Source organism: Lactuca sativa, chromosome 3 (genome assembly GCF_002870075.4).
Source record: "Lactuca sativa cultivar Salinas chromosome 3, Lsat_Salinas_v11, whole genome shotgun sequence".
Taxonomy (NCBI): domain Eukaryota; kingdom Viridiplantae; phylum Streptophyta; class Magnoliopsida; order Asterales; family Asteraceae; genus Lactuca; species Lactuca sativa.
Genome location: NC_056625.2, coordinates 320,640,229 through 320,662,834, shown reverse-complemented (window position 1 = coordinate 320,662,834; position 22,606 = coordinate 320,640,229). Strand labels below are relative to the sequence as shown.

The window sequence follows — 22,606 nt, the reverse complement described above, 5'->3', positions numbered from 1 at the left end:
TTTTTTATTAGAATTGACTATGAATAATTGGTGTGCATTAGGAATTATATATATATATATAATAGTCTACAATGATTTTGTGAATATATAAAATTAACGTCATGTGATGTTCCTAACAACACAAAAGGAATCCAATTTCATTATGAAACAATTTTTGTTTAGAAACTCTCTACTATCACAAGTATATTTGATTCGTTTCATCTTCTTTTTGTTAGATATATAATTAAGAAGATAAACTAATAATCCCTATATAAAAACGTCATTATCGAAAAGAAACAAGACTACCATTAAGATGTAACGAAGCAAAACATCTAGAACGCATTTGAAATAAAAAGAGAAAGAAATAAATTCTTGGGTTATAGCCCAAACATTATGGTTTTTTAACAGAACTTCCAGAAACCACCCTAGCTAAACCTACACACACACACACACATGCTATTAATTTACGATCACATTAATTAATTAATTAATTTGTTCATTTAATCCATCTCTTTCTGGTTGCTTCCACTGCCTCCTCCCTCAATCTTTTGAGCTCTATACTCAGCTGTTGATACTGTGCTTCAATTGCTTCAATTCCTAGCCTCAATTCCACATCATCCTCTTCAATATCTTTATGTACTTCCATCTCATCATCATCTTCATCTTCATCTTCATTACATGATAAAGAAAGAAATGAAGCGTTGTTTATCATGCTCATCGACTCAACCTCATCTGCAAAATCTTCATTAATCCTTTTTACACATTCTAATCCATACCCACCATAGTACAAATCCCTAACCTCCATTTCACAAATCCTAACATCATTTTCACCCATCGATGCATCCGATGTTTCTGAATCTTCTTTATCCCCCCTTGAATTAGGTTTCCAACCAGGTATGACTTTTGTGATCAAGTAATCGATAAACTCAGCAATAAAACACACATCATGATCTGCTAATTCAAGCTGTTCCACCATCTCAATCGCGACAGATTGTGGAGTGTCGCTATCAAGGTAAAACAAAAAGTGTATGTTCCTCACCCCACCTGCAAATCAATCAATCAATCAATCCCTTTCTTTTTTTATCTTATAACTTTTTTTTAATTTTTTTTTTTAAATTAAAAAGCTTCTCACCACATGGGTCAGCAATCCGCAAGGTCAAAGAAACCGAATTGTCATCATTCTTTATCCCTTTCAACCTGAACTCGTTTTGCTGATGAATCCTCTTGAATTCAGCAACTCCATTTTTGGTGTTTAATTGATCAATCTCCATGAAATTCAATGATCTTGGTGCTGCTGTTGGTGTTGGCTCTTTCAGAAAAGGATCTTCAAGAAGCTTTCCAGCAGATGATCTTTCAGTTGCTGGAACCAGACATTTTTCTATGAATCCCTTCAGTTCAGAATCACCCACTTTGCTAAGAGAACCTGGTTTAATCCCCTGTAGTTTTTTTTTTTTTTAAACAAACAAACAATCATTTAACTTATTTCATTCCATTCATAATTTTACCATTTCCAAAACTTACTGATGTTACTTTCTTATAGATTTGAGCTGGATTTTTGCATTCGCTATAAGGGTACTCAAATGTCACCATTTCCAACAAACACATCCCAAAAGAATATATATCAACAAGTTCGTTGTATTCCTCTTCATAAAGCTCCGGTGCCATGAATTCAGGTGTTCCTAGTCAAAAAAAAAAACAACATTAAATTCATACTACACTTGAAGAACATGTTTTTTTTTTTAAGAAATATTAATACCAATAACACTCTTGGCAGTTGGCTGTTGCATGACAGTTGCCAATCCAAGATCACCGATCTTGATTTCTCCATTGTTCCCATTAACAAATATGTTGTCACATTTCAAATCCCTGTGAATCACAGGTGGATTTTGACTGTGAAGGTAGTGAAGACCATTTAGAATTTGTCTTGCCCACTTCTTGATGGCTTTCAAATCAACTGTTTTATGTTTCTTCCGATATCTAATAAGTGCAAATTAAGAGTCGAGTAATATATATATATATATATATATATATATATATATATATATATATATATATATGATATCGAATGGATTATTTCTTTCTTACTGTCTAAGGCTTCCGGATGTGAAGAGCTCAGTTATCATATTTACATTTTTCTTCTTATGATCAACCCATGAATCAAAGAACTTGATGATGTTATTGTGTTTTAATGATCTAAGAAGATGAACTTCTGAATATAATTTTTCCAAGTCTTGTGGTGACTGCATCACAGCATCAATCTTCATATGATTCCAGGCAACTTCAATTCCTTCAAGCTGGTCGAATCCCTTGTACCTATTAAAAATCAAAATCAAAATCCTTTATTAACAAAATGTTACAAACGGAATCAAAAACTAGAGCTTCTTCTACTAAACATTATGAAACCATACACAGTCTTGAATGCACCTTTGCCCAGAACTTCAGAGTACTGTAAATGGAACATGAAACAAAAACCATGAATGAATGAATGGATAATATATATATATATAACACTTAAATTCAGTCGGAATTGCAGGAAAACAACATAATTAATTAATAAGTAATTAGGCATGATAATAAATGGATGGATGATATTATATATGTGTAAGCAAATTAACATAAAACGAAATACCCGAACGTATCGACCTCTGGGGTCTTTTTCAACATAATGAGCTTCTGAATCAGGAGACTCGTTACAAACAGCTCCAAACAACCCATTATTATCTTTACAACAACAAATTTTGCCAGGAAAAAGTAACCCCTCTCCTAGGTTCAACCCACCACCAGAACTACTCATCCCAGTAGCAGAAAGATAAAAAGATTGGGAAGAAGAAGAAGAAAAAGAAAAACGCAATAAGATTAGAGAGATCACAAGGGGACGTGGGTTTCGGAAGTAATTGAATACGAATAATCGAATGCCGATCGCGTATTGAATCGAGATCGACATCCGAAAAGGACAACATCATTCGCAAGCTTCCTTGATGACGACCACCACAACAGGGAAACAATAATAAACAAGGGACTTTTATTATGTGCCATCACACCATAAAAAATAAAATTAAATCCTCCTGATGATTCTTTCTTTCTTGAATTTCCAATTTTCCTTCAATCTATTCAAACCAATCTAAAACCATCATTTTCCCTCCTGTCGTTCTTCTGTCATCATCGTTACAATCAATCTCCTTGTTTTGCATTCCCTGCGTTCTTAGAAGAAATCAAAAACCATCATGTCATAATATATGGATTCGGAAAAAGGGAGATTTTGGTAGTGGAGTTCTTTTTATCCCTTTCTACAGGAAAAGTGGGGAATCTGGAGGTTGAAGATCAAAAAATTATTGGTAACGGAATTCAAAGGGAACAAAACGAGAAGAAAAAGGGAAAATGGATAATTTCAGAGTTTTTGAGAAAGGAGAAAATGGAAGAGGGAGGAGGCGAGCGGCGGAAAAATCGCATCACACAAACACCTGTACGCCTGTACGGGTTTAGATTGCTGATTGCTGTCTGTCAGTGGAAGTGGAAGTGGAATGTGAAACAGAAAACAAACATAAAAACAAAAAATTGCAAGTCAGTGCGTATAATCTTAAACTAAAAAACAAAAGATTTTAATGCGGTGAACGTGGATCGAACACGTGACCTTCAGATCTTCAGTCTGACGCTCTCCCAACTGAGCTATCCCCGCTTTGTTGTTGCTTTCTTCTAACTACGTATTATACTAAACAATACTTCTGCGGTTTCATCATCACTCTCTCGATTATGATATTGAGAGGTGGTAATGTAAATCAGGTCGGGTAGTTTGAGACTTTGAGTTATAACCACGTCATCTCAACTTGAATTCCAATACGTGGTATATGTGTGATTGTTGGTGAGCTTGAATTTAATCATTTCAGTTGTGTTGTAAATTAGTTTTTTCAAAGTGGATTGTTAAATTTTAAATTGTATTTTTCAACTTTGATAGTCGTTCATAACTGGTGGAGGAATTTTCTAAGATGTTGGTGATGGATGATAACATTTCCATATGTTGTTGAACGGAATAGAGAATTAACACCAATTTTTGTTTAGGTGGTGATGGATTCCATTATAATTTTATTTATGGCATTGAATCATCAGAATAATATTAATTTGAAATACATTAATTCATTTTCTTCCCACTATTAATACCGGTATGCAATTGATAAAAAAAATTCCACACTAGAATTTTCATGTAATTAGTAAATTTCATTAGCGCCTTGTTTTTCATGTTAGGTATTTTATTTTTTATGAGATGTCCAACATTGTTCCATCTCAAAGTGTAAGTCCTTCTAAAAACTCATTATTCTTTGTATCCCTTTTGATCAAAACATCAACAATTTCCTTCCACTCAAAATATATGACTTTGATCACTTAATGATGCGATTTCTGAAATTTTAATGTTACGATCTTTCTTGAAAACTCACAAACTTGAACTTATTATTTTGGAAAATATCTAAATATTGATGATCTCATTTTAAAGTTCTTTTCTTTCCTATTTTTTGGAACCTTTTGGTATACAATTGGTTTTCTCTTTTTTATTATCTTCCCATTTTTCCATGTTTCTTCTTTCTTTCTTTATTATCTTCCCATGTTTCTTCGCACCACTAGGTAATTGACAAAGGTGGGAAGGCCATAAGTTATGGCCTCCGTGCTCCATAACTTGGGTATTGTATGCAATGTTTTAAAAATCGGTTTGAACCGATCGGTCGAACCGGTTGGACCGGGAACCGGAAGAGAGAGTGTTTCAACTATTACCGGTTTTATATTTATTTCTGAACCGGATTGAACCGGTCGGTTTTTAGAAAAACCCGGTTGAACCGGTCAAAATAAACCGGTTGAATCGGTTAAACCTAATAAAACCACATGAAAAAGAACCATTTACATAATAAACTTTGGTGATTTTTTTTTCAAATCTATTTAGTTTTTTCTAAATAAAAACATATGGTAAATTTTATAAATTTTTTTGATGTGTTTGTATTCATCTAAAACTCTCTTTTGTTTCGGTATTATATTTTATTTTCATTTTGACGTATATGGATTGATGTAAAACACTAAAACTTATGGTTATGTGTTATTTTAATGTATTTGAATTTATCTACAAATTATTTTTATATGTATATTTAATTTTTGAACTTTTAAAATCAAATTCATAATTTATATATGTATGTGTAGGAAAATAAAAAAACATGAAAAATATAGAATTCGGTTCACCCGGCGGTCGAACCGGTTGAACCGGGAACCGGTCACCATACCGGTTCAACTAAAAAAACCGGTTTTTAAAACATTGATTGTATGTTGTTGCGAATGAAATCCATCATTTAACCATACATTTTGTATTTATTAAAAAAACTATATGTACACTTAATTTCTAAAAATATCTTCTCTCAAGTGGTTGTTAAGTCTTTTTTTGACTCGATAAAATTATGCATGCCAAACCTATTGGCCTTTATATTAATGTATTTGGACTTATCCTTCACATCATGTTTTTCAAGGTGCCCTCCTAATTTATACGACCAAATCATTTATGTCAACATATGTTTCACCTTCCATATCAATGTCATATTCATAATAAGTGTCATAAACAGGACCGATGTCATATTTATCCTCTATCTTCGTAGATTGTTGATTCACGATCAGTCAAACTTCTGTTACATCCCTTGAAAAGATAAATATCATCATCCTTGTTGTTGGTACGTGTCCAACCTCCTTATATGGTTTCATGGCGAGCCGAATTTGAGCTCGGGTTCCTATACACTTTATCACAAACATCTATCATTGTGTTGCATCGTTCGGTTTCAATATCGCTTGAATCCCAAATATCGATCGGGTAATTTTCATGTTTAACGTATCGCCAATTTGCAACTCTACAAGATCTTCAACGTCCAACTATTATTACTCGACTTTGATACCTTCAGATCTTCAGTCTGACGCTCTCCCAACTGAGTTATCCCCGCTTTGTTGTTGCTTTCTTCTAACAACGTATTTTACTAAAAAAACGCTTCTGCGGTTTCATCATCAGCCTCTTGAATATGATATTCAAAGGTGGTAATCTAAATCAGGTTGGGTAGTTTGAGACTTTGAGTTATAACCACATCATCTCAACTTGAATTCTAGTACGTGGTATATGTTTGATTGTTGGCGAGCTTGAATTTAATCATTTCAGTTGTGTTGTAAATTAGTTTTTTCAAACTGGGTTATTAAATTTTAAATTGTTTTTTCAAATTTGATAGCCGTTCATAGGTGGTGGAGGAATTTTCTAAGATGTAGGTGATGGATGATAGCATTTCCATATGTTGTTGAATGGAATAGAGAATTGATGCCAATTTTTGCTTAGGTGGTGATGGATTCCATTATAATTTTATGGCATTGAATCATCAAAATAATATTAATTTGAAATACATTAATTCATTTTCCTCCCACTATTACTAATATCACAAGCATTGGGAGTAGATAACCGATCCCTCATTTTCAGCCCTCCGATTTTCCTCAGATGCAATCTTGGCCGCAATAACTTGCTATTTACAAGTTTTTGACAGTTCCTTCTTCTCCCCTACGTTTGCCAAATGCCTCCTCCCGCAACAATTCACACGGTTCCCCCCCCCCCCCCCCCCCATGTTCCTTGCATTTTGTTGGTGGTTCACGATGTTGGATTAGGTGTCTAAGCCCATAACTATAATTGGTATGTACTTGAATTGATAGCAACACAGTCCTTTTAGGTTGCCCTCAAACCTAGCAACTGGACAAGGAAATTATGAAAGGAGATATATTAATTTATAAGATTAATAAATTAATATAAATGATTTATTAATATTAATATATTAATTAGAAATCATTATGTTTAATTAATAGTTAGCCAGAAATTAATCAGAATTAATTTTGGGGTTAAAAGTATTAATTATAAAGTGCAGGGACTAGTTTGCAATTATCAGATAGTTAAGTGGAAGGCTCCAGAACCTCCTTGGAGGGAGGTGGATGAAATCTATAGGGGAGACCCTAAGGATTTCGTCCAAGGGGCTTTGGATAAGGCCTTTGGATTAGCTTAGGCCCCAAGCAAAGGAGTATTAGGGTTTTCCCAAAACCCTAGATCCCTCAGCTATATAAGGAGTCTCCTAGCTCCTAAATTCGGCCACTCCTACCTTGGAAGAAACCCTAGGCCGATTTTTGCATACCCTACCCTCTCTCCTTCAAGTTTCCTTCTTGCTAGTTCTTGGGTGTGATTCCATTAGAGGCATTACATTTGTGGTGCTAGGCTTCCAAGAAGATCAAGTTCAAGAGGATTATCAATTGTTTACTATAACAATTGAAAGGTATGTAACTCTTAAACCCTAGTTAGTTATTTTTGAAAATAGCCTCTCTCCTTTAGGGTTCTTGTTTTGCAATTCAAAGTTATATGTTCAATAGTTAAAACATAGATCCAAAGTAGGTTGCATGTGAACTTAGGAATTGTTTTCTAATTTATTTGTTTTACCTAAAACCCAACAGTGGTATCAGAGTGATTGGTTTTGTTTAAATTGAATAGCTATAATAGTTGAATTGCAAATTAGGGTTTATAGCCATTAAACCCTAAAGGCCAAAATTTTCGATTTTAGGGTTTTGGTTCATAGGGTTTTCGAAAAACCCTAGCCTCCATGAACCCTAATTGAAATTAGGGTTAGGGTTTTGGAAACCCTAGCCTCCTACCTTAAAATTTCGAAATTTGCTAGTCCCTTTTAGGGTTTCTTTGTTTTGGATAATAGTTGCCTTATTGGATAACTGAGAAAAATAAGGAAATTATCGTATTCCCTAATTTTTGAAATCTAGAGGGATTTGGATTAGGATTAAATTAATTGTTTAATTTAATTAGATAATCATTACAAGATTTAATTAATTAATTAAAAGTTAATTAACAGATAAATATTAAATCTAGTTATTTGGTTTATTTAAAATTTAAAATTAATGTCTTAATTTTCGTAATTTATATATAAACCCTAAAGTTTATTATTAAGAATAAGAAATTGGGGCATAAATATGATTTATTAATATATTATATGAATAATATATTGATTTGGAATCATATTATTAATTATTATTTAAACAGAAATTAATTTGGAATTAATTTTGGGATTAAGTGCACTGATTAAAAGTACATGAGTTGTTTTGTAATTATTTGATAGTTGAGGCTTTGGGCCATTGGATTACCCTTGTTAGGGCTAGATCGAAAATCCTAGATGGATCTAGGAGTTATCGTCCAAGGCCTAATGCAAGGAGGTCCATGGGCTTGCTTAGGCCCTAAGATAAGGGATTAGGGTTTCCACCTTGAAACCCTAGTTGGCCTCAAGTATAAAAAGACCCCCTATACTTAAGAATTCGTCCAACCCTTTGAGAAACCCTAGAAGAGATGATTTCTAGTGCTAGTTACATTCTCTCCTCTCTCTCATATTCATCATTTCAATCTTGTGTGTTTGTGAGACATTCGAGGTACTAGATTTGTGGTACTTGTTCTCAAGAGCAAAGGAACTTCAAGATTTAGTTGTTATTACTATATAGCAACAAAGGTATGTATTCTAATCCCTTTTGTTTGTGATTGTTGAAATATTAGATGCATGTTAGGGTTTCCTTTTGTGTTCATTTGTTGTATGTCTAATAGTGAATACATAGATCTAAATTAGGGTTGCATGCACATACATGATTGTTTGTATAAAACCCAACAAAAACTTCTCAAACTATCTACGATCCAAGTCCACCGATCATGAACAAAACGTGTGATAAACCATTATAAACATGCAATAAATCAGCAAGTTTCAAACTCTCTAAACCCATTCTTATAGCCCATTTTCACTACAAAGACCTCTGGACAACCCCTTCCACATCAACATATAACCTGCTGGAAATTACATAATCTGCTGCAATTCAATATCGTAAAGTTTTGGGAAAATATATTTTAGGACATCTCCAACCATTCATTAAAAATATACTTTTATACTAAAAGTTAGATTATAGTGATCCATCCCCACACTACACCTAACATTATATACACTGTTGGTGAATAGTATAACACTAAATATAGTGTTATACTATTTATAAATATTAAATATAGTGTTAAAGTTTCATTAGTACAATTTAGTCCCTCAACTTTAAAGTTACACATTTTTAGTTTATTTCTTCTATTTAGTTTATTTTTGATTTGTTTTAAATTTAATTTTGTATTATAATAAAAATGGTTGTTTCAATAATACGTCAAATAATTATATATTAATAATTAATGTTGTTTAAAGATTTTTAATAATATACTTTATATATCTATACTAATAAAAAGCTACGTATAGAGTTTCTAAAAGCTTAATAAATAGAAGAGTTGTTTTTGTAATATCATAAAGATAAATAAAAATATGCATAGAATCTTCATTTTAAATTTAATTATAATGTAATAGTTTGGATAAGTTTAGTGTTACCATTATCTTTTACACAGTAAATATATGTGTTAGTATAAAAGATAGTGTTATGGATTGTAGATGGTTATACACCTCTAATCATCTATCTTTCTAGAAAAAAAAATGCATTTTCTCTCTTCAAAATTTTTTAATAAAGAAATAGTTTATAGAAATTCTAAGGTCACTGCTCTCTTCATCAATTTTAGCAATACTAAGATCACATAATATACTACTATACTACATATCAATGTTGAACTATACCCAAGACCTGGGTGCGATAGTTTCCCGAGCGAGGTACCTTTCTCGTGTTCTCTCTCCTGTCCTGATTGGGCAACATCTTATAGACGTTTTTTTTTTTTTTTTTTTTTTTTTTTTTTTTTTTTTCCAGTTTTTACAATATTTAATTAGATTATATATATACTAAAAAATTATAAAAAAATATATTGAAATTTATGGTTATTAATTTTTTACAAATATATATATATATATATATATATATATATATATATATATATATATATATATATATATATATATATATATATATATATATATATATATAATATTGGTATAAAATATATTTAAAAAGATAAAAATAAGAGGAAGTAAAAGATGATGAAATATAAAGCCGAAAAAAAAAATGAAAGAAAGGTATACCTTCCGGCCTAAGCGATCTATTTTCTTGCAATAGGAAAGTAAACACAATCTTAACATATAAAAGGAATATGTAACCTAGAAGATAATTTATAGTAATATAAATGATCCTTAGAGAAAACATAAATACATAATGCAAATGATAAACAATTAAAAGAAAATAAGTATATGATAAATTGAAAGTGTTTAACAAATCAAAGTGTTGGTATATAATAAATTGACACAAAAACGTATTCAAAAGCTATTAAATCCAAAAAAAAAAAAACAATTAGAATTATACTAGTAAATACTAAATAAAATATGCTATAATTTTATTATTATCTGAGGAAACAAAATATATTTAAAATAAGCGTATATACTCTTTCGTGGATACCCAAACAAGAACTGAACCGGGCATGAATTTGAATAGGACCCAAAGAAAATGTGGGGACTTGCCACTGAAGTGAAAACCCTACACACACGATATAAAAACCCCCATCTTCTATCTTCTTCTATGCCTTCATAATTCATAATCACATTCATCTTGGTAACGGTTGATCGGTTGTTTTTGTGAGCCAATCACATTCCTCCAAGTAAGTGTGTTTTTGCCCAATTGCAATTTTCTCTTATTATTTCAACAAGTTTCGGAATGTGATGGACTGAAACAGTTGCAGGAATTTACGATCAAAACAAAAAGAAGAAGTAGAAGATATAGAAAGAGATTAAGAAAAAAAAATGGGGTTTCTTTCAAACAAAATCGAAAGGAATGAGATCAAACCAGGCGACCACATCTACACTTACAGAGCCGTTTTTGCTTACTCTCACCATGGTATTTCGTTTTTCATCTTTCTCTCTGCTTCTCAGTATGTCTCCATTTCTCATCGATTCGAATGAGGGTTTTGTCAATATCTTCAACATCTTGAATATACATACATACATCCATAAACTTGTTTTCGTTTCAAGTAATTCAAATTTAAAACTCCATTGCTGAATTTTTGCTTTTTTGAGTTCAATTCTAATCTTGTACATCTTCGGTATTGGTCTCCAATGCAATTGATGAGAAGTTGTATGATATGTGTTTTTTAGTGTTTGATATCAATATGGTAGCTAAAGATTGTTTGATCCCAAAAGCATAAACTTGGCTCTTGTTTTGAAAAGAAAAGAATCCTGAATTTGTACTAATATAATGCAGGCATCTATGTTGGAGGTAACAAAGTGGTCCATTTTACGAGTGATCCTAAGAAAAGCTGTTTTGCTTCTGATGACATTATAATGTCAAAAACAACCTCAACAACATGTAAAGCATATGCAGCAGACTGTGGATTTAGACAACCAGGAAGTGGAGTTGTGATATCCTGCCTGGACTGCTTCCTCCAAAATGGGGACCTCTATCGGTTTGAATACGGTGTAAGCAAAGTTGCATTCTGTGCCAAAGTACGAGGTGGCAGTTGCACCACTGCCACGTCAGATGATGAAGTGGATACAGTCATCCACAGAGCCATGTATCTGCTTCATAATGGATTTGGGAATTATGATGTGTTTAGGAACAACTGTGAGGATTTTGCTTTATATTGCAAGACAGGGATTTTGATTGTTGGAAAGGAGGCTGAGGCTGGGTCAGGGTTTGGAAGAAGCGGACAGATTTCATCTGTATTGGGTGTTCCGGTGGCGGCTATTCTGACGTCTCCACTGAAATTTGTGATACCAACTCCGGTGGTTGTTACTGTGACAGCTGGCATGTATTGCATCACCAGATACGCAACTGATATTGGAGTTAGAGATGATGTTGTTAAGGTAAATGTGGAGGATTTGGGGGTGAAGCTCGATCATCTAAAACAACAAAAATGAATGGAATTCATCTCATTGGCTTAATTTTTACATTTTGTTTTTTTTTTTGGATTTGATGGATATAGTTTGTAGATTGTTACGGGTTTTTGTTTTAGGTTTTTATTACAAATGGGACTAATGAATTCATCAAAATTACATTCAAACATGTGTCTATTTATTATAATTATAAAGCTATGTAAACAAACGTAATCGACACAAGATCTTCCCAATATCATTATTTCATTCACTATGAAACAGATGGTTTACATCCCCAATATCATTATTTCATTCACTATGAAACAGATGGTTTACATCAACAGATTACAAGTAAAACCTCTCTACAAAATCACTCACACTCATATTACAAATCTAGTGTGACAATGACTTATGAACAAACCCTAAACGAAAACCCTAACTCAAGATGAAAGAGAAACAGAGAGAAATAGATGGGAAAAATATCTTGGTAGCTACAAATGAAACCATTTAACACATTATATACATCGACCCACTAGACTTCACAGATCCATCAGGCTTATTGTAAGTTTCAAAAAGATTTTCCCAAATATCCTCTGCTACTTTAGAATAAGCTTGACTCTGATAAATTGAGTCAGAGATGGAAGACAACAACCAAGAACAAACAACAACATTAGCCGTATCCCATTTAGTTTTCTTTGACTCATCAACACTGCTCTTTTTACAAGTACCATCAACAAAGCCTAACTTATTTCTTGCCTTAAGAACCCTAGAAATGGAACTCCTCCATAACCTAAAGTTTTCATTACCAGTCAACTTGATTGTAATTATAGAAGTAACAACATTATCAGAAGGGTGAATGTAGAGAGGATCATCAAAATTAATCTGATCATCCTTCCCACTTCCACTAGGTGGATCAGTTGAGCCACCCGTCATAGAAGCAAATGAACCAAAAACAACAAGAAGGAAATCAAGAAAACTTGCCCCTGAACTGATCTTATGTCCAGATGGTCACCACGTATGTCGGGGCCCAAGACAACCAGTACAGAGGAAGAAATAAACCAGATATACAAAAGAAAACAACTAATACACACAGAACACCAGGATCTTCACAAACATATATATAAGACAGAAAGAAAAGAACAAGAAATTGCTCACAAAGCCTTTTAGGACGAGTCAAGTGCAGGGATCGACTCTCTTTGTCCGTTCTCAACTAGGGTTTATCAGTGATGAACTCTAACCCCTAGTGAGTTATTTCAGACTCAGAGATTAATCGATTTGGCTTAATCGTTGTTCACAACCAGTCTTGTAGACAACCTTGATTTGATCTTCACAGAAGTAACCTACAAGATCACAAACAATCTCGCAGTACCAAATCCAAAAGAAACAGATGTTCGATTTGATTTTCCAGAGAAAACCCTAAATCAAAACGAACATCAAGAAGAACACAGTTGATGAAATAGAAGATCAGAGTTCACACGAACTCATGATTAAACAAACAACTGTGTCAATCAAAGAGCAAATAAAGAAAAGAGTTCAGAAATTACCAGTGCGATCGTGAGACGAACAAGCGCAAATCAACGAACGTCACATGAACAACGAAGGAGCCTAAGCTCTGATACCATGTAAAGAAACGTAATCAACACAAGATCTTCCCAACATCATCATTTCATTCACTATGAAACAGATGGTTTACATCAACAGATTACAAGTAAAACCTCTCTACAAAATCACTCACACTCATATTACAAATCTAGTGTGACAATGACTTATGAACAAACCCTAAACGAAAACCCTAACTCAAGATGAAAGAGAAACTGAGAGAAACAGACGGGAAAAATATCTTGGTAGCTACAAATGAAACCATTTAACACATTATATACATCGACCCACTAGACTTCGGGTATTACCCATTGATCCATTGACCCGTGTATATCATTCTCCTGCATAACAACTTACCACAATATACACACAAATATATAATATAACAATTTTACCTTATAACTAATAAATTAATGTTTAAGTTTGAATATCTTTATTAACTCTTTTCAACAAGCTATCACATGATGATGATGTGCTATAGGAGCTGTCTAAGAAACTAATTAATTACAAATGGTATCGACAATAGTACAAAGTTATGATCATAGTAAACCCCACAAGAATAGATATCCCATATTCATTCCACACAAATTACATGGATTATTTTATTTAACAAATAACATGGTCTGGCTCTGACCATTCTCAAAACACCAACCCATAAACTCAAACCATATAAAGATGATCAACATTCAACAATAATTCAATATAATGATATGAATGGACCAATTGTTTAATAGCAACCAAACTTAAATGTGCACAAGTACACACCTACGTAGGAAAACATACAAAAATATAAACACACACCCTATAACACCCTTATTTTATTATAAAGTATACCCAACACCTTTTCTTGGTTTGGAATAGTTTAAGCATACATAAGGTGTGCATGAGACTAGCAAAATAGAACAAGTAATACCAAAAACCATAGTTAAAATATAGTGGTAGATCTAGGATTTAAATAGATTGGGAGCACAAAAATACATTCAAATACAATTTTTTTTTCGGTTGCAATGAAATGGTTCATGACATATTAATCATTAATTATTAATTACAATTTCTAGAAAAGGATCAAAAGTCATCTTATTTGAATAGGGGACAGCCAAATAGAAACCAAAGTTAAGAAAGATTTTTGAAAATATTCCAAAAAAATAGACTAAAATAGAAACTCTAAGTAAAATATAGGGACCAGACCATATTTGTATGTTACTCTATTGTTTAATGTTTTGTTGGGTGACTGTTTCACTAAAACAAGAGAAAAGACTTTTTTTTTTTCAACCAATTTATATATTAAATATGTAGAATTTTTCCAATAAGTGAGGCACATACACACCTCTATGTGCGTCCGCCCCCGGTTGTATATATAAGTTTTATCGAGCTTATGTCATGATTTGATGGGGCTTCTCAAATCAACCATCGGAGATAAAAAAAAACGATGAAGCTGATATTGTATCTAGTTTAAACAACTCTTTGGTTGATTTGGAAGGTGAGGAATGCTTGGATTTTCATAAATGAGAGGCGGGTGACAGTGGCGGACCTTAGTGGAGCCCGGGGGTCCCGGGCCACTGCTCCGATTCTGGCACGCAGTGTAAAATAATTTTTTTTTTTTTATGTTTTTTCTATTAGATGCACCGGCTTAAAATACGAGTGTCACTACTAATTTAGATTTATTCGAAATAAAAAATTTAGTGCTACCCCTACAAAAACATTTTGCATCCGCCACCGGCGTTTGGCGGGCGATCATGTTGATGGTGGCGGGCGATCATGTTGATGGCTGATGATATTAGCTTAATACTTTTAATTGGATTAAAAATAGGTCAAATTGTAATTGTTTAAGTTGTCATGCTTGGAACTCCTTGCCTATTTTGGACTGTTTCTTATAATTCGGCTCGAGTTTTTCGCTTGTGTCTTTCTATGTTTTTTTGTTTTAAATAATATTTTGCCCGCCGTTCAAAAAAAAGTATATAACTTTTGTATTGAGACTAAATGACATTTTATTTTTATGTTTATAACAAAAACAAATTTCACAATATTTATCAAATTTAACAATATATATTAAGTTGGGGTTTTTTTTTAATTTAACCCATTAAGTCATTTTGTTCGGATTAAGTAGACCCATTAAATGCTAATTAACCTGTTAAGCTGATTAAATCAAAAGGAAACAACCCAAAGCCTAATTAGAAGAAGCGTTGAATACACACAAAAACTGCTTGTATACATAAAAAGAAAAACAAGGCAAACACACAATAAGTAAAAACTTAGGACGCTAGCTAGCTAATTGTACATTGAAGAAGAGATTTCCCATCCCCAAGAAAATGTAATTAAAGATACACAACACAACACAACACAACTTATGCTGCAGTGCAGTGCAGTGCAGTGCTGATCATTTAGACGTAATTAGTAAAGTACAATTAAGTTACAAAATCTTGTAATTAAGTAGATTGACCATACAACCATGTGATGATGACCATTCAAATATCATATGCATTAGCAAAGAAAGATGAAACAATCTAATTAAACTTGCAGATAATTTGGTTCAATTAATTAATCACCGAGAAAAGTTGAAGTCCAGTATCCAGTGGAACCCATGTTTTGAGCATCACCCTCTCTTATTGTTCTTGTTGATGAAAGGTGTTGTTGGTTCATCATGACTCCAAATGGTAACAATATTTCTTGAAACCCTCCATTAATCTCATCCACCTGGACATTGAACACTGGATTTGAATTTGAACCGAAGGGATTAATTAGTTGGTTGCTACTATTTTCAACCTTGGGTAGCTTTAGAAACTGAGAGAAACCATGATTATGATTATGGTTATGATGATAGTCTGGTTGTTGGACTTGGAAAGACAAGTTAAGATGTTGAGTATCTTGATCAGTGGTGATGGATGATGAAGAAGATCTTTTGTTCTTTCTTGAACCACCACCAACAGGGACATTTCTGAGGGAGCCACCTTGAGTCCAGTACCTTCGACAAGCCTTACACAAGTATCTTGGCTGTGTTAAGCTGTAGTTGTTGTAGTAGCAGAACTTTGTGTTGCTTGACTTGCATCTTGGACAGTTGAGAGGACCACCTGCAGGTTGAGCTTGACCTTGTTCTTGTTCTTGTTCTTGTGGCCTTACCTTCCTCTCTTCTACTTGATCAATATTATTATTATTATTATTATTATTAACAGCTTCCTAAAACCACAAACAAACAGAAAAAACAAGAAATGGCTTTTAATTGTTTTCAAAACATTGTACAGTTGGTAACACAGCCAAGACATAATTAATAACTCACCAGTTTCCATTGAGAAGCGTCCATGAATCCAAAAGAGACAAGTTGAATTGAATGGTATTGTTGAAGAGGAAGATGAAATGTGGGTTTGTGTGCGAGGAAAAGAAAAGAATGTTGGTTTTTGGATTTATTTGGTGAGGGTTAAAGATTATGATAACGACAGATCGATGAAGGAAAGATAAAGGAAAGGGATTTTCTTTGTTGTTGACTAATGTTTGTGAAATCAAATTATAATAGTGATAGTGGGAGTCGGTTTCTGAGTTTTTAATATTATATATTATGTAAAAAATGTAGTGGGAAGGAATTAATTTGTTTCAAATGGACGATGGTGGGTTTTTGCTTTTTTGACCTCGTAAACAATATACAACCCGTAAATGCCTTTTTTTTTTTTTTTAATATATTTTTTTATAATTCCATATTCGAAATTTCTGGCATGTTTATGTTTGTCTTTTTCTCAACCATCATATCATATTATTATACCATAGCTTCTTCTTTACACTATCGGTTTTCCCAAGATTCGAGATTCAACTTTGATGGTTTTAGCAGCTAGCTAGCTAGCGGGAGGAATATTTATGTACACTGTTATAGATAATGATATGACACTTTCAAGTTTCGACTTGTCAAGATTAGGTTAAGTTTGGAAAGAGAGAGGAAGTTGGTGAAGAAGAATACAAGGTAGGAATGTCAAAAAAGGCGACAAATGTAATGATGCTTCATTTTTAAACAACATGTGTTCAATGAATTAGCATCATTGCATCTTAAATAGTATGTATTGATCAGGAGATTTCAAGAAAACATTATTAATTCATGCTTTCCAGTTTCCAATCAAATTTAGATACGTCCATTTGGGAAGAAAACCACAAGTTGTACGTAGATGGGTCATGGGAGATCCTAAAGCATTATTAAGCAATGCCCATTACCAAAACAACATATATGATGATTCCTTTTTTGAATTTCACACCTAAGATTAAGAAATCACAAATAAGATTGAGGAAGGACACCTAACAACACATATTCTACTTATGTTCAGGACCGGACTTGAACCCTCGATCTCAAAGAGGAAGGATACCACTTGATACCGCTTTGGTAACTTCATAAGAGATGATATAAAAAAAATATAGACCATCATGTAGTTACTGTAATACAAAAGAAAAGTCAAAAGTTAATTACAAAAAATGAAAATATTGATTGATGTGATTGTGATGCCATATTTTCAACCCAAGTAATTGCTTTATTGTTGTTCATTATACCAACTCAAGTGATATAAACAACTTATTTGCAAAGGGATATTGATTTATCCTTTACAAAACCCTTTAAAGCGAAAAAGTTTTGTTTTGTTTGCTGCGAGTCACATTATGTTTTCAAAAAAGAAAAAAAAAAGTGTGATTTAAATATATGTAATGATGCTCCAAGCATAACCAAAGTTGCTACTTTTTGTTTGTTTTTTACTTGTGAGCCAACAAAGGGAAAGTGAATGCAAAAGGTGTAGTTGCTTTTGTTGGACTTGCTAATTTTACTTATTATCTTTACAACCACCAAATATCTTTCTACTTTCTAATACTTGTCCTTCATCTCAAAAGGACATTTGTTTTTAACCTAGTTTTCGTGCATCTGAGCTAGGTGTTGGATATTATAGTTGAATATAGTATTAAATTTTCAATATTTATATCCAAAATATATATATATATTAGGCAAGGCACATGCATAAAAAAATTCCAAGTGGGGGCTGCACTCTGAGTAATTCAAGCAATAAAATTGTCAAGGAAACATGAAACAAGTCTCACCAAAATCTGGATAACTCTTTTGTATCCAAGAAGCTGAAAAAAGTTGCTTCATTGACTGGCTAGAAATTGAAAATTGCCAGACTTGATTATTCTAGGATATAGTGTACTGGTTACAAAAACCAAGACATATAGAAAACAATTCTCCCCATGCAAAATTGTGACAAGTCACCACGCACCATATACGACGAGTAGCATTAATTTGCATACGATAAAAGAAAAGAAAAGGAAAATGTTAATGTTTTGTTTTTCTGAATTCTTCTGAAAAATGTTGTTATTACCTGGAACAAGACCAAGAGGCAGAACGAGTAAGCCTGGGCTTTTCTATCTTCTTATCTTCTTCAAGAGAAATCATAGCAAGATTAGAGGGGTTCTCAATCATAAGCTTTGCAACCAGGTACCCTGAGATCGACCATGTCTGATACTTCCTTGCTTGCTTCCCTATATAACGCCCCTTCTTCCCATCATAATACTCCGGCCACCCATCTTTTGAAAGCCGCTGCTCCACCAGCTCTATCGCCCTCTTTGCAATCTGTGGCCTTCCCGCCTTTATACACGCCGCCGTCAGCAACCACAATAGCACTACGCACGAACAAAATTAACATAACTTTATTTTAATTTATTCAAGTAATTACGTACTAATTAATTACCTACCTGGCCAAGAACCACCATTGTGATAACTCCAACGAATGTTCTTTGGATCACAACCAGTCACAATCCTCCATTGATAACCTTCCAAGGCTGGGTAAGCAATTTTCAAGGGCATCTCACCAATTAAATCTTCCCAGCGTTCCTCAACAAGATCCATAATAGCTGTAGCCTGTGCCAGAGTGGCTAAAGAGCTCAAGATAGCAATACAGTTGCCGATTAAGAACCACCTGAAGTCCATGCGAGCCGGGCTTACGTTTCCAATGAAGTAACCTCCTCTCAACGGCATGAAATCAAACACCCAATCCGGAATAGACTCCGGGATCACATTGAACTTGTTGACAGCTGTGTGGGAGTATTCTTCTGTTTTGTAGCGATAGATGTTGTTCAATTGTGTGAAATCTAGCCAGTAGTAGTTTCGGATGTGGTAGCTTAGAGCTGTAATCCTTCTTTCAATCCGCCCGATCAAACGGTTGGAATCAGTGTCTTGTTTAAGCATTTGTTGTGCACACCGAAGCGCGAAGAAGAACAGAGCCTGGATCTCAATCGGATATCCATATATTCCCTGTTAACATAGTATTAATTTAAAACTTAATTCATACTAGTATATATTACTATATTATGAAGTAATAAGGAAAAATTACAACAGATACTATAATATACCATCCTTCTGTCAATCATGCTACACCCATCTGCACAGAGGAGAGTTGGGAAAGTATCAAACCCATCAGATAGGCAAAGGTTGAGAATGAGTTTCATTCCTTTTTGCACTTCGGGTTTCTCTGCCAATGTGTAGTCCCCTGTACATTTGGTGTATGACCTTAACAGTATAATCCACCAGAAACCTGAATCAACAGGCGCAACTCTTCCGATTGCACTGCCACCAAAGTCAGCTTTCAGTACGTCCTTTTCCTGGTATGAGTCATACATGACTTTGAAACTGGCAGGCATCACACCTTCTCCAAGAGTGAAATTGTCAATTGTCTTTTTCCATCCTTGCAGATGGAGAGTCTTTAGTAAGAAGTTCTTCACAATCTCTGGCTCAGGATCTGGAACTTTCATGAGGTACGCCAAGGCAGTAGGCACGAAGTCTCTCACAAACACCTGCATGCACAATTCACATCAAATCGTGTTTCTGTAACCATTCTACCAGACAGTTGTAACGGAAATTAACCAAATTAAGTGGATCTAGGGACACTTGACTTGACACAACAAATGAACATATGCAGAGCATTAGTACTACTAACTGTCCATATATTTATTGATTTATAAAAGTGATGACTGATTGATCAACCAAAAAACATTACATGAATAGTAATTCCTCTGGTTTCTTCTACTAAAATTACCTTAAAAGGAAGCTAATTCAATCTAATCCAGGACATTGTTTAAAATGTTATATCAAACTGTTTTTATGTAAGAATGCATGTTATTGTCCTGGAAGGCTAAATCAGTAGATTATAAGCTGATCCATAATGTTATAGCCAGCATTATGATCCTATCATTAGCTAATCCAAATACTGGAACTGTCTTTTGGTACTGCTTTATTAACAGAGCATATCCATGACTATATACGCATAGAATTACAGATTAGTTGATCTCAGAGAAAGCATTTCCTGTTGAACTTATTCCAGTATGATTAATGTTTCTACAAAAACATTACCAAATACGCAGAGCTTGCATTATTACACGAGGCAAGGCCAAGAAGAATCACACAAATACACAAGTAAACAAATCATGTATACACACTCACTCACTCACTCGGAGACAGAAAAAACGTAAATGTAAACAAATGGATCCTGCATAAACTGACATGCACTGGATTAAAATGAGAGACATGCACGATAACTAAATTGATCCATGCTCTAGCTGTATGACGTAATGAAATGATCTACTTAAAACAGAGAAAGATGAGAATAACATGTGCAACTGATTAGTAGCTATCAGATCTGTCTTCCGTATGGATAGTTAAATGTGTTGAGCCATAGAAACATGCATGGAGTAAACAGATGGCTATACATAGATAGAAGCACGAATTTATGTTTATAATCAAAAGAATCAATCAAATATAATTGAAGTATGTACCTGATTGTAATTCAATGCCTCCGCACTAGGATCAACTGCAGCTAGTGTTCCGACTGGTTTTTTCTGGAAATAAACAAACGAGCTTCTCAGTCGTTCCCATGCTTCATCCATCATCGACGGACTACCGTTTTCTGTACCACTTGCTTTTGCACCAGTCCCCTCATTGACAAGGTTGAGGAGACTCGTACCGACGCTAGGCGACGGCTTCAAAATTGATTTGTTCTCAAGTGAACCACGTCCTGCCTTCTCCTTGTCCGATGACTCTCCGTCGCGTCCTCCTCCATCGGTCCCCGTCGGTGACGTAGGTGTAGATTGATTAGATGAATCATCAGTCGTCGAAACGACGACTTCTCCTTCAGCTCCAGGTGGAGATTTCAATGTAGTAGTTCTCTTCAATCCTTCTCTACGATCATCACGATTCGTCGGAAACCGAACGCGGTTATTCTCGATATTTCGCCAAATCTCATCAGCCGTATCGCTCTGCTCCGCAGACGCCTTCATTGATAGACTTTTCTCTGCACCTGATGTTTCAACCATCGGTTGATCATCGTCCATATCAAATTGCAGTTCATCGATCAAACTGGAAGCATTTTTGTGGTTACGTTCTTCGCTCGAACTCGAAGCCATTTCTGTACAGCAAGTATAGGAATCTAGAGAGAGATTAGAAATGAAAGAAGCGTGAATGTAAGGAAGCTTTGTGTACTATTTATTCAGTTTGGCGGTTAGAAAATGTGAGGTGTCCTTTGTTGGAATAAGACTCTCTAAATTGAAAGAATTGCGTCAATGCCATTTCACTGTGGTTCAGAGGCAACGGGGGTGTGGCATCTATAGTAATTAATACTTAGAAACAGGGTTTAATTCTGGAGACAAATATTTGAGCGGACTTCACAGCGCAAAGAGGTATGTATGGTTGCAAGTTTTATAACCAATCAGAGTAGAACACATGGAGGCATAACAAACTTCAGGTGCTATGAAACGTCGTCGTCGTCATGCATATTTATCTTTCATTTCCCGGTTTAATTTCATTTTTGGGTGTATATTTACTTTCCATAAACAATAGTACAACACAAGATGATCAATATTTTCACTAAAATAATTATATTGTTTGAAAATGTTCATTATGGAACCTTTTTTTTTTTACAAAAATAAAGTTCAGATTTTTTTTTTTCAAAAGTTGTTGCATATGGATCATTTGATTCATATCCATTTTGAAATGCTAGTTCAAAATTGAACTCAGACAAAAAAGATTAAAAAAAAATCAAACTTCATTCTTGTTTTTTTGCCTATTGTCTCTATGATTTCAATTGCATAATCTGTTCCTAATTTCAAATTTCTCTGAATCTCGTGAAAAGAATTATCTCGATGTAGAATGTCATATAACAATATTCCAAATT

The 22,606-nt window shown here is 33.9% G+C and overlaps 4 protein-coding genes and 1 non-coding gene across 7 annotated transcripts; 1 reads left to right on the top strand and 4 right to left on the bottom strand.

The window, feature by feature from the left end:
- Positions 1-295: 295 nt before the first annotated feature.
- LOC111890435 (probable serine/threonine-protein kinase WNK10) lies at positions 296-3,531 on the bottom strand. The gene is made up of 7 exons (XM_052769616.1): positions 2,609-3,531; positions 2,388-2,425; positions 2,065-2,292; positions 1,736-1,956; positions 1,501-1,658; positions 1,112-1,415; positions 296-1,023 (listed from the first exon to the last, which is right to left on the bottom strand). The coding sequence occupies exons 1-7, from the start codon at positions 2,921-2,923 to the stop codon at positions 476-478; spliced, it is 1,812 nt and encodes a 603-aa protein (XP_052625576.1). The 5' UTR covers positions 2,924-3,531; the 3' UTR covers positions 296-475.
- A 51-nt stretch (positions 3,532-3,582) lies between these two features.
- Positions 3,583-3,655, bottom strand: TRNAF-GAA (transfer RNA phenylalanine (anticodon GAA)). Its single transcript has one exon. It is a non-coding gene; the product is annotated as a tRNA-Phe (tRNA).
- Positions 3,656-10,446: 6,791 nt separating this feature from the next.
- LOC111890439 (protein LEAD-SENSITIVE 1) lies at positions 10,447-12,130 on the top strand. Of its 2 annotated transcripts, none has more exons than XM_042900457.2 (3): positions 10,447-10,621; positions 10,703-10,857; positions 11,221-12,130. In XM_042900457.2, the coding sequence occupies exons 2-3, from the start codon at positions 10,764-10,766 to the stop codon at positions 11,874-11,876; spliced, it is 750 nt and encodes a 249-aa protein (XP_042756391.1). In that variant the 5' UTR covers positions 10,447-10,621; positions 10,703-10,763; the 3' UTR covers positions 11,877-12,130. The 2 variants fall into 2 exon arrangements, with proteins under 2 accessions (XP_042756391.1, XP_023742327.1); XM_023886559.3 differs by having other exon boundaries at positions 10,448-10,621; positions 10,697-10,857.
- Positions 12,131-15,618: 3,488 nt separating this feature from the next.
- On the bottom strand, positions 15,619-16,937 carry LOC111890438 (dof zinc finger protein DOF2.5). 2 transcript variants are annotated; one of them, XM_023886557.3, is made up of 2 exons: positions 16,705-16,937; positions 15,619-16,604 (listed from the first exon to the last, which is right to left on the bottom strand). In XM_023886557.3, the coding sequence occupies exons 1-2, from the start codon at positions 16,726-16,728 to the stop codon at positions 15,969-15,971; spliced, it is 660 nt and encodes a 219-aa protein (XP_023742325.1). In that variant the 5' UTR covers positions 16,729-16,937; the 3' UTR covers positions 15,619-15,968. The 2 variants fall into 2 exon arrangements, with proteins under 2 accessions (XP_023742325.1, XP_023742326.1); XM_023886558.2 differs by having other exon boundaries at positions 15,619-16,558; positions 16,705-16,852.
- A 1,565-nt stretch (positions 16,938-18,502) lies between these two features.
- LOC111890436 (probable alkaline/neutral invertase F) lies at positions 18,503-21,839 on the bottom strand. Its single transcript, XM_023886555.3, has 4 exons — positions 21,213-21,839; positions 19,794-20,234; positions 19,137-19,695; positions 18,503-19,064 (listed from the first exon to the last, which is right to left on the bottom strand). Exons 1-4 carry the CDS (start codon positions 21,837-21,839, stop codon positions 18,760-18,762), a joined length of 1,932 nt encoding a protein of 643 aa, XP_023742323.1. The 3' UTR covers positions 18,503-18,759.
- Between the last annotated feature and the right edge of the window lie 767 nt (positions 21,840-22,606).

What these genes read in the sequence shown, in the direction of transcription:
- LOC111890435 (XM_052769616.1), bottom strand. Translation starts at nt 2,923, where the DNA reads ATGTCGATCTCGATTCAATACGCGATCGGCATTCGATTATTCGTATTC. An exon ending in CCAGAGGTCGATACGTTCGG is followed by an intron (nt 2,426 to 2,608) that starts GTATTTCGTTTT and finishes TTCCATTTACAG; the next exon opens with TACTCTGAAGTTCTGGGCAA. An exon ending in GCGGATTGCTGACCCATGTG is followed by an intron (nt 1,024 to 1,111) that starts GTGAGAAGCTTT and finishes ATTGATTTGCAG; the next exon opens with GTGGGGTGAGGAACATACAC.
- LOC111890436 (XM_023886555.3), bottom strand. Translation starts at nt 21,839, where the DNA reads ATGGCTTCGAGTTCGAGCGAAGAACGTAACCACAAAAATGCTTCCAGT. An exon ending in AGGCATTGAATTACAATCAG is followed by an intron (nt 20,235 to 21,212) that starts GTACATACTTCA and finishes TTGTGCATGCAG; the next exon opens with GTGTTTGTGAGAGACTTCGT. An exon ending in CAATGGTGGTTCTTGGCCAG is followed by an intron (nt 19,065 to 19,136) that starts GTAGGTAATTAA and finishes GTTCGTGCGTAG; the next exon opens with TGCTATTGTGGTTGCTGACG.
- LOC111890438 (XM_023886557.3), bottom strand. Translation starts at nt 16,728, where the DNA reads ATGGACGCTTCTCAATGGAAACTG. An exon ending in ACGCTTCTCAATGGAAACTG is followed by an intron (nt 16,605 to 16,704) that starts GTGAGTTATTAA and finishes TTGTGGTTTTAG; the next exon opens with GAAGCTGTTAATAATAATAA.
- LOC111890439 (XM_042900457.2), top strand. Translation starts at nt 10,764, where the DNA reads ATGGGGTTTCTTTCAAACAAAATCGAAAGGAATGAGATCAAACCAGGC. An exon ending in TTTTGCTTACTCTCACCATG is followed by an intron (nt 10,858 to 11,220) that starts GTATTTCGTTTT and finishes AATATAATGCAG; the next exon opens with GCATCTATGTTGGAGGTAAC.